The sequence below is a fragment of the Hippoglossus stenolepis genome, chromosome 12, assembly GCF_022539355.2.
Source record: "Hippoglossus stenolepis isolate QCI-W04-F060 chromosome 12, HSTE1.2, whole genome shotgun sequence".
In the NCBI taxonomy this organism is placed as follows: Eukaryota; Metazoa; Chordata; class Actinopteri; order Pleuronectiformes; family Pleuronectidae; genus Hippoglossus; species Hippoglossus stenolepis.
The window spans coordinates 21,986,333-21,997,395 of NC_061494.1; the positions used below are offsets into that span (position 1 = coordinate 21,986,333).

Sequence of the window (11,063 nt, forward strand, 5' to 3'; positions counted from 1 at the left end):
ATCATTTCAGACACAGAATGAACAAACGCAGGTTTTTTGTATTACTTTATCTGCAAAGCTTTTTAAACACAAACACATTCTCATTATATGAGTAGAACAATAAATATAAAACCACAATATAGGAAATACCCAACGATTTGAAGTCATGATTCATAGTAATAAAGTTCTTGTAAATATTGCAACATGAAAACAAATCAGAAAACCTACATTTCAGCCTGTAGGTTGTAGTTTCCTGTTCTTCAGTGATGTGTTCGGTGACATAATGAGAAATGACCATAGGACAGTAAAGAAGAAATTCACTGTTATCATCAGAACTGTCACAAAACAACGTCGCACATACACACGGAATTTGAACACCTCTTAAAAACTGAACGAATGTTATAGTTTGTGTGATTCATATTCATATCCACTGATCCAGTGGGGCTGAAAAATGATAATACTATGATGTAAAAAGTTATAAATCTCTTCTCTGATGGCGAGCGCTGTTAAAAGTCACTTGAGTTCCTGTTGCTTCACTGGAGAACTTTAAATTAGTCAGCGCTGACCGTCAACAGTCCGATTTCTGCCCGTTCCTCGGTGCTGTGTCATTTCCCAGCTCACATGGGTCAAACAATGTCTTGAGGCTCAATTGTTAAGTTTCATCAGCAGTAAAACAATCAGATTTAACAGAACAGCCAAGAAATATAACAGTTTGCTTTACAACACCAGCAATGACTCTGGAAAATCCTTTAAACATTTAATTGGTTTTACTTAAATTGTGATGAGGACATAACTCAAGATATTAACATGTGTCAAGAAGCCTTTCTCATGAATCATATGACTCTTCTCAGGTAAATGATGCAGCAGAGCAGGTTTGCTTCAGTGAAATATCAGGTTAACCACAGCACCTGAAGGTTGAGAGCATCGTGATTACAGCCCAGTTTAACTCTCTTTTCTGTAATGACCAACTTACTGACATTAGAGTTTTCTGTGGTTCTTTAACACTGGAGATCTGGTTTCAGTTGGACCGGGTCTGACCCAGTCTGGCTCTGCTGGTGCCGACAATGAGCAGATCAAGTCAAACACTGTGTGTGATATACATGTTCAAAACCTAGGTCTTCAGATTCAGTCACTTGTGTGTTTCCCAATGACGACATTTGAGTGAAGAAGAAGGAGGAATTGTGTCTCATCTTGTCCACAGTCTCCATCCAGGATCTCACCCAGTTGATTTTCAGATTTCCCAGTTTGTCCAAGTCTGTGCACATTGTTAGAAACAATCTTGATGTTTCTTTGGTCAAACATCTGTAGTTTTCTGTTTGTTTTCAGGTTTGTCTCGGACTTAAATGGCAGCACGAGGTCCAATAGTCTCAGGGTGAAGTTTCACTCATTTGAACGTCAGCGGAGATAAAACAAAAAAAACTTCAAGCAAACAGACAGAATTAATGTTCATGGTGAAACAGGAAGGTTGTGACTCTTCCAGCTGTTTTGGATGAGAAGCTAGTGTATGATGAGCATGGTAGCAGGTTAAAAAGGGTAAAATATATCTGTTGGTTTATGAGTAGTTGAATTTGTCTGTTTCTGTTGTTGTTTTCTAAACGGAGAGGTCGTCCGCTCTCCGGCTGCTTGTTCCGCTGGCTTTACTGAACCTGCGTTTGTCTTTCTGACAGAGCCCTCCGTTGGAACAGAGCAGCAGCCCCTCCGGTCCGCCGCTCTGTGTCGGAGGGCAGCTCATGTCCCTGCTCCCGGGGCCGTAGCAGTCAGTGTCGGCCCTCAGGTACCCTCCATCTTGGCTCTGAGGTATACTCGCCGTCTGCCACCCGGGCGAGTAGCAGCTCATCTGGAGCAGGTTCACCTCCTCCACTGCGGCAGCTATTTTGTTCTTCTCCGTGGCCATGTTCTCTGAGTTCTGTTGGTTGGCCAGGCGGTGGGTTGGGAAGGGCATCGGCAGGAAGTGAGAGGAGCCAATCATACACTGGGAGAAGGCTGGAAGAGGGGGTGACGGCGGTGGAGGAGACAGAGAGAGCTGTTGGGCCAGAGAGGTCTTAGCTGGAGTGATGGCCTTCCTCGCGTAGTACATCTGCCTACAACACAGAGTTTCGGCCTTTTAGTTCAAAGACATGATACAAGTTCACCATAAAGATTTAATTAGGACGACATAGTGTAGTTATTAGAATACTCCTGTGCTCCTGCAGAACCCAAAAGTCTGATTCCAACAGTTGATGGAATTCAGTTTGACCAGGTTGAATCCGGCTTCCTGCATCATAGTTGTAGTTCTGCATTTTTTAACCTAAAATACTTTAAATAATTTAGAATTTCTAAATAGTTAAAATGAATATCCAGATTTTCAGTCCCTAGCAGGATTCAAGCTGTTAATACACTGGGTCCTACATTTCCCATGATGCCACTACCAGTGTCTGTTCATTAGATCTTCCCTGTCTCTCCTCCCACTTTGTAACACAGGCTTTCTGTTCGGAGTTTTAAGTCTTCGAGCCCAAACCTAAGATAACCATGATCATATCATCAGATTTATTTTATCTGACTTTACAAAGTAAAGACACATTCTATTGTGCTTCTCATGTTGAGTAAAACAAAGACTGATTTCATGCTTCTGTTGCTGATGAACCTACCAGGGCCCCTGGCTAGAGCCCCTGATGAAACAAACGTCAAAACTCTCAGTTAAAAGGCACGAAACACACACATGGGATGCAAATTGATCACAAAGACACAAGATGACAAGAAAGAAAAACAGATCAGATGCAAAATGACTATAAAGAGACAAAGACAAGAATAATAACCACAAAGAGCTGCAACAGGACAACAGATGACACCATTTGAAATAGTTTTGTGTTTCTTTCTGATTCCATTTCTCTGATGCGACTCTTTACTTCCCTATTGCCTTAGTTGTGTAACGTTGAGAAAACGTCCCTGTTAACAATGTTTTGATCGAAACCAGTTCCTGACCAGAAGAGAAGACTTGGTGTAAAGAGCTGTGTGCCCTCAGTAGGAGGTGTGTGGGTGTGTGAATACACAACGCTCCCACCTGCAGCAGTGTCTCCACGCCAGGTGATGCAGCTCCAGCACGCTGAGGGCCAGAGAGACGGCCGACACCGCCAGCATGAACACGATGAAGACGTTCTTCTCTGTCGGTCTGGACACGTAACAGTTCACAGGGTGAGGACATGGCCACGCCTGAGAGAGAGGGAGAAGAGAGAGAGAGGAAGAATGAGTGCAGGCCTGAATATGTTTTATTATAGAATTAAATCAAACTGATTCAGGTTTCTGTTCTTACCCTGCAGACATACAGAGGATGGAGGAAGATTCCATACAAGAAGTACTGGAGAGACAGAAACACCACCTGTGTGGAGGAAGAGTCACAGTGAGTTCTGAATTCATGTTCTATGAGAAGTAGAAATACACATTTACAGCTTTTTTCATAGGTAATTTAACTTTAAAACGCTATTATCAACATGTATCACAGAAAGGAGGCAATTCTTGGCAAGTAGAGGAATAAAGTTTGATGCTGAATTTGCTGGATGATATGTCTGTAATCAGCTGATAATGTTAACACTTTCAAAATGAACTTTGTTGGTGTTTTATGAGGAAAAGGTGCCGTCAGGAGGTTTTTCTTAGACCTCACACACAATGTAAACATAACTTATGTGTGTTTTAGAAGAAAACTTCAACAAGGCACATTTAAAACTTATTTATAACGATTTGTGGAGAGAAAACTCACAACAATGAGCTAGAAGAGGCTTAAAAGCTCCACAGATACAATAGTAATAAGTAATATTTACCTCCATGATGGTTCGTATCAGAATACTCAGTATGTACGTCTGCAGCAGCGCTCCCCTCAGACGAACTCGACCCGCCAGCGGAGCGTCTGTCTTGTCCTTATCGTCGTCCTTCTCTCGTCGACCCCTGTGTTTCTCCCTTCCTCCTTCTTCACCCCCTCCCGGGTCCTCGTCTCCATCACTTTCATCTTCCTCCTCCTCCGCCCTGGTCCTCCTCTTCTCCTCTCTGCGGACAGTGTGCATAGCGTGGCCCATGTAGATGAGACTGGGCGTGGACACAAACACGATCTGGAGCACCTGGGAGGACATCAGCCACATTTACAATTGACAACTAAATTAAAGAAATAACCAAACAGTTGTGCACGAGGTTATGAAACTCTAATCCCCGTGTAGTTCACATTAATGGCAAATATTTTCAAATTTTACAGGGGCCCATTAACTTGTGCAACAATTAAGTCTTTTAAAAACGATCCCACCATCAACAGGACTGAATATTCAGTTGTATTGAATAGAGACACATTCTTAGCTGCAGATCTAACTTTGAAAACCAGCACTGTCCCCGAAATGATCAGAAACCAGTGGCTGCAGGGAAGGAAGCCAATGAATCTTAAAAACTAGTGTTATACAACTTCTTAAAAACACGTTATACAACCAATATTTCTACTCACGATATTAAAAAACATGAATAAAGAACAGTACACTGATGACGTAGTTTAAATTTGAGCAATGTTAATTGTAGACCACACTGGTCTGAGTCTCCCTTTCTGTTGTTCACAAGAATGGATGAACCACCAGAAAACATGATGCCTCTGGCCACTGGCAGAGATTATGAAATGACAAGTATATGTAATTTGTAGTTCACGGGGTAGAACACCCTCAACAACCTTTAAATCAATTAATGTTGCAGTTATTAGGATGTAACGCCACCACAGGTTTTCAGCCCAGTAAGAATCCATTATCCCCACAGCTGCCATCGGGTTCAAAGTCATCACATCACATGACGTTAGGTCGTGTAGTGTATTACCCAGTATCGTATGTGTGCGATGGGGAACGCTCGGTCGTAGCAGACGTTCTCGCATCCTGGCTGTTCAGTGTCGCAGCTGAAATCCTCCTGTTCATCTCCCCAGGACGACTCAGCGGCCGTTCCCAGTACCAGGATGCGGAAGATAAACAGGATGGTCAGCCACACCTGTGGAGAAGAGACATGCATCAACCTGACAGACCAAACAACAGATTACGGATCTAACTAAGGACGTTTCGAATAAGAATCAAGTTTTATAAAGTTCTTAAAATATTGGTATGCATATAAAATTTTCATTCAATCAACATATATTCACTTTTAGCCATTATTTTAGTTTACCATCAAGCTGTATATAAATGTTACGCAGTAGCATAAACCTTATATCTGTTTATTATAAATCCAGCGGCTGGTACACTCAAAATAAACTGGACCATTTGGAAATATAAGAATGTTTTATTTATATCCACTGTGTATATGTTTGTTTAACTCTACTTTAAACATGTGGAGTGTGTGTGTGTGTGTGTGTGTGTGTGTGTGTGTGTGTGTGTGTGTGTGTGTGTGTGTGTGTGTGTGTGTGTGTTGTACCTTGCCAACAGAGGTAGAATGCTCCTGTACTTCCTCCAGGAAGTTTCCCAGTAGGCTCCAGTCGGCCATGACCAATTATAGATCAGCACAGATTTTGTTTTTTCACTTCCCAAACGATGATCTCTCAGCAGGACTCAGGCACCAGACTCACCTGAGGAACAGAGAGGACACGACCTTTAGAGAACAGCTTCCACCTCACAGCCTGATGCAGACACAGCAGGTGACTTGTTTGTCCCTCAAGCTCCATCCTCTCCTTCCATATGTAACTTGGCATCCGATGAGAGATGTAGCATCAGCAACTGCACCCAACTCCTTATTATTTACCCCTGTTCCATTTTCACAAGAGTATTGTAGAAGTATGTAGTCATTTGCATTTTCATTTGCAAATGTTTCTGGATATTTGTCAAAAACTTTCACTAAACTTTGACGTAAACGAAACCAGAGAAAAATCTGTAGTTTGCAACCGGACCACTAACCATGGTGGCTAGTGTGTGTGTGTGTGTGTGTGTGTGTGTGTGTGTGTGTGTGTGTGTGTGTGTGTGTCTCTTATCTTGATCCTGTGACCCTTCCTGCACCACGGCCCTGAGCCCATTAATAAAAATGTCTGTGCCCATTTCTCAGTTTGGCTTCACTCTCAGTTCCCACACTCCCTCTCAGCCTGTCTCTGGGGAAGGAAAAAGTAGACGTGTACTGTAAACACTGCTGCCTACCACACACACACACACACACACACACACACACACACACACACACACACACACACACACACACACACACACACACACACACACACACACACACACGCTCATATATAAATAGTACAAACGAGACTATGAGTCTACAGTCTGGCTGGTGATCATTACAAACAACTATGAGAAAGTCTGAAAAAACTGATAAAATAGTGAAATTAAAAGAGTGTTTGAATGAGTCACTGGAATTTGTTTTTCAAATTAAAATGAATATGACACCTAATAGAGACCAATGGCTCAACAGGACCTTTAGATTCAGTCAAGCTGCAAAGAATTCACTCATATCCATCCACCCCTCCCTCCATTATCTGTACTGCTTCTCCTTAGGGTCAAAGGGAAGCTGCAACCAAACTCATAGACATCAGTCATATTAAATAACTTCAGGCCAGTTAAATCCTTAATTCTAAAGATGCTATAAAATAAATCTACAATAGGTGTGGCAGAGGTGCGAAGGATGCAAACATCAACACTATTAAACATCCTGAAAAAAGCTCCCTCCAGCCTGGAGTGTTCTCCTCAACATTTAACACACATCAGTTTGCAGAACCGATCATTCATCTTTAATAAAAGATGAATTTTAGCGTCACTCTTCCACTGGTTCCCCCAGAAGCGGTGGTCTCTCTCCGGTTCTCTACATCAAAGACTGTCGCACCAACCACACCAACAGACACACTACTGTCCTTTCAGATGACTCTTGTCTCCTTGAAGCGGTAACACAACATCACAAGTCTGTGGTTGATGAATTTGCATGTCGGCGCAGTGACTCCTTTCTCCCACTTTACGTGTCTAAAATTAAAGACACGGGGATGAACTTCAAAGTGACTCCTCGTGCTGAACTAATCACATTTAAAGGTGCTGATGTTGAGACTCGGACCTTGTTCCTGACAACAAACAGTTGTTTTGAAGCTCACGTTGCTGCCGCGACCAAAGAAGATCCAACGACAAACCTCCCTGAGGTAAATCTGCTCCTTTAACGTCACCTCCGAGATAATAAAAGTCTCTTTTATAGACGTTTTAGCCTAATTAGTTTTAATGTTCTGGCCGCTTGTTGAGAACAATTGGGAAGATGACAACAAAGATTCATGGTCCCCTGATGATACCAGTCGTCATTGGGAAACCCCTCAACGAGCTCTTGTGTCTTTCTAACATTGGAATATGACGAGTTGCGTCTGAAACTTCCTGAAATCAACAATCTGACGTTCACGTTGTGATTGGCCCAAATGTGTTAAAGTTGAGAAAAGAGCCAGTGTTTGAACTTCTCTCTCTGAGTGTATGAAGACGTAGTGAGAGACTAAAATCATCCAGCTTTCCCATAGAGGGAACTTATGTGACAACGCATATGTCCGAGTCTCATGCTCCTGCCAGGCCCCTGGGGCCACTTCTGGGATTTTACCTTCACACCATTCAGACTCTTTGATACGACTCTGACCTTTATGTTGTGTTATTTGTTGGTGTTGTGCTGTTTTGTGTGTCTTTGCGTGTGTGTAGCAGCAAAACTGTTTCCCTGAACTGATTGAACAACTTGGAACTTAACTGCAGCACTCACTCGTTTGTTTAAAACTCAAACTAGTTTAAAGCTAACGTGCAATAATATTTTGCAGCTACATAAAAGTTTGTTTTAATTACCACATTGGAAATCCTTTAAAATATCATTACAGAATATCGGTTGGTAACACACATAATAAGCCACTGGAATATGATTATGTTGTTAAAGGTCAATCCTCCAGCTGACACGGTCACAATAAGCGAAACACATTTTCAACAGAGGGTGAGTTCGTCATCTCTCAAACCACAGAGCACGTGTCACTCATCGTTTCACTGTTCCAGTTTTATCCTCATCCCCGGTGTCAGAAGCTGCTCGGTGCAAACACTCATACATTTCAGATGAAGAACTTAAAGTCTGACTTCAGGGAAAAAACTAGTTCTTTTAAATCAGATCACATATTTTTATCTTTTAAGTATATCCCTTAAATGCCCCTCCTTTCCTGTTTTTGTGAAACCCAAAAGGCTTTCAACGAACTGTGTGTGTGTGTGTGTGTGTGCGTGTGTGCGTGTGTGTGTGTGTGTGTGTGTGTGTGTGTGTGTGTGTGTGTGTGTGTGCGCGTGTGTGTGTGTGTGTGCATGTGTGTGTGTGTATTTACATTGTTTTAAAGTGCTCCCAGCCTCATTAATAACAATATTGCTTCCTTGTATAGACTTTCGCTTGACCTTTGTGTTAGTGTGTGTGTGAGTGTGTGTGTGTGTGTGTGTCCACCCTGCATGTTTTTCTATTGTTGTGAGGACACGTTTTGAATTGAATCCATCATTTTCATCAACTGCAAATGTTTTTTTTTTAAGGGGTTAAGATTTGGTTTGAGGCTCATGGTCAGTATGAGGTTTATAATGGTTAGTGTAAAGGGGGGTTAACCCTCAGTCACATCAGTGAGTGTCCTCTGTATGTGCACCCACTTTCCAGCACTGAGTATTGTTCTGCATCCTGTTCTGATAACACACACACACACACACACACACACACACACACACACACACACACACACACACACACACACACACACACACACACACACATTCATACTTCTATCTTAGTGAGGACACTCGTAGGCATAATGCCTTTTCCAGCCCCTTAACTTAACCATCTAAACTACATCCCTCACCCAAACCTAAACCTAATTCTAACCTTTAACCCTAAAACCAAGTCTCACTCTAAATGTCCTCACTCTGTAGGTTGTAGGCTCAAACTGGTCCTCACAAAGATATCTGTACACACACACACACACACACACACACACACACACACACACACACACACACACACACACACACACACACACAGGAGGAGCTCTCTCTCTTTCCTCTGCTGGTTTTAAGATGATAAATGATCTTTTCGTTGACGTCTCTCGGACGTGAGGAAGTCTTTCAATCTGATAATAAACTTTATTTATAACGTGCACCATTAATATTGTGTCAACATCAAAAGACCAAGACTCTTCTACACAAATTCTTCTCTTGATTTAAAAAATATATATATAATAATTACTATAATAAATCTTTTTTTACAAACCTGCTCACAATGTGTGGGCTGGGAAAGTTAATCTGTGAAGCTCTTTATACACTGAAACTTGTTTATTTTGTTTATTCAACTTTTTAAATCATGTGAAACTCCATCGATTTATCTGTCACTGTCTTAATTAACTGTAAATTCATTCGATTCATCTAATTGATGAAGTGCAGCTTCTTCCTGATCCTGACTAGAGAAGAATGAGCTGTGATCTCCTCATGTTTGTTTAATATTTTTTTTAGGGGTAAAAGTTACTCTCTCGGCCTAAAACCGTACAAGATTGATTCATGGATGAAAGAGACGTTTCACAAATTTGAGTTTTTAGTCCCACAGTAGAAACACTGTTTTAGAGGAGTCGTCATTATGAAAGGGATAAAATGCGCCTGATTAAGTGAAAACTGAATAAAATACAAATGCTTGAAACTTATATTTTTGTAAATATTTGACTGAGGCTTAGAATTAAAGTTAAAAAGTAAAAAAAACCACCTGATGGACATGTATTCACTCACTTTACCTGTTTTAAGATGCAGAGGCAGGGAGCCGCAGAACTACTGGATAAGTTGGTGCTCTCGTCTTCCTCAGCAGCTGCTGTTGAAGTCCCGCTGAGCAAGGCACCTCTTCCCCTTCCACTGATCCTCAGCAGCCAGTGGCAGCAGAAGTTCGCTTGTGATGTGGTTGTAAAGGTTCTTCCAGTTGTTTTTCGGCCGTTTAGTCACCAGTTTGAGTCCTGCGGTACAACTACAAGCGTCCAAAGCCCAACCGAGGTCGAGAGAGATTCAGATTCTCAGCAGAGAGAGAGAGAGAGAGAGAGAGAGTCGAGTAGACTGATGAAGGAACGGAGGAGTTTGTCCAGTTGAACTGAGAGAGTCAGATCAGCAGTGAACAGAGGAGAGAACAGTTTGTGTCTCAAGAGATGAAACGTCTCAGACTGAAGTTTGTACCAGCCTCCTTCTCTCTCTCTCTCTCTCTCTCTCTCTCTCTCTCTCTCTCTCCCTCCCCCTCTCCCTCTCCCTCCATCGTCTGCCTCTCCAGAGGAAGTGGGCCTGGTGCCCCGCTGCCTGCCTCCTCTATTCAGCTCTCATGTATGTGCATGTAAGGGTTTGTGGTGTCTGGCATCTAGAGGAAGTCAGATATTGTATTAGGACACAATGGCTGCAGGTCTGAGTCCTGCATTCCTCCGTGTCACTCTATTCTTCCCCATTAATCTCTTTGTCTCTCTCTCGCTCTCCAATCAGTGACTTAACTCCATTGTGAGGACAAAGTTAACAACGTCCTTGTGCACTGAGTGGATTAAAACCAGCCTGAGCCAGTAACCCTGGTCTGAAGTTACTGTTATTTATCAAGGTGATAATCATTTTACTATTATTTATCAATATTTATTATTCAAACTACATATTTGTTTCAGCATTTTATTGTTTTATTGATTATTTTGCTGTTGTTTCATTGTTCTATCTGTAAAATGTCCTTCAGTGTCTCGAAAGAAGCCCAAAAATAAAATGCATTATTATTGTTATCAAGACACTTAAGTGGGTGTAGCTGGGGCTCAGGGGGTAGAGCAGGTCGCCCTCCATCCAGAATGTCGGTGGTTCGATTCCCGGCTACTTTAGTTTGCAGGCCGAAGCGAGACACTGGACCCTAAAGTGCACCTCACCGCTGTGTGAGAGTAGTGTATATACTGTTTATGTATATGTAGTGATAGAAAAATAAACCCTCTAAGAATGAGTGTGTGAATGGATGAGTGTGACTCACCCTGTGAAGCGCTTCGAGCGTTCGATTAAAGGGATATAGTGCTGGTTAAATGCATCAATTTACAAGGTGCATACATGCGTTACACACAAATGATCTGCTTGTGTGCAAACTGTTTCCTTATAATAGCAATT

At 42.1% G+C, this 11,063-nt stretch overlaps 1 protein-coding gene across 1 annotated transcript; it reads right to left on the reverse strand.

Annotated features, from left to right (window-relative positions):
* Positions 1 to 39: 39 nt before the first annotated feature.
* Positions 40 to 10,095, reverse strand: LOC118119458 (gap junction alpha-5 protein). Its single transcript, XM_035173474.2, has 7 exons — positions 9,698 to 10,095; positions 5,377 to 5,527; positions 4,795 to 4,959; positions 3,774 to 4,067; positions 3,269 to 3,334; positions 3,020 to 3,168; positions 40 to 2,060 (listed from the first exon to the last, which is right to left on the reverse strand). Exons 2-7 carry the CDS (start codon positions 5,443 to 5,445, stop codon positions 1,571 to 1,573), a joined length of 1,233 nt encoding a protein of 410 aa, XP_035029365.1. The 5' UTR covers positions 5,446 to 5,527; positions 9,698 to 10,095; the 3' UTR covers positions 40 to 1,570.
* Positions 10,096 to 11,063: the final 968 nt, after the last annotated feature.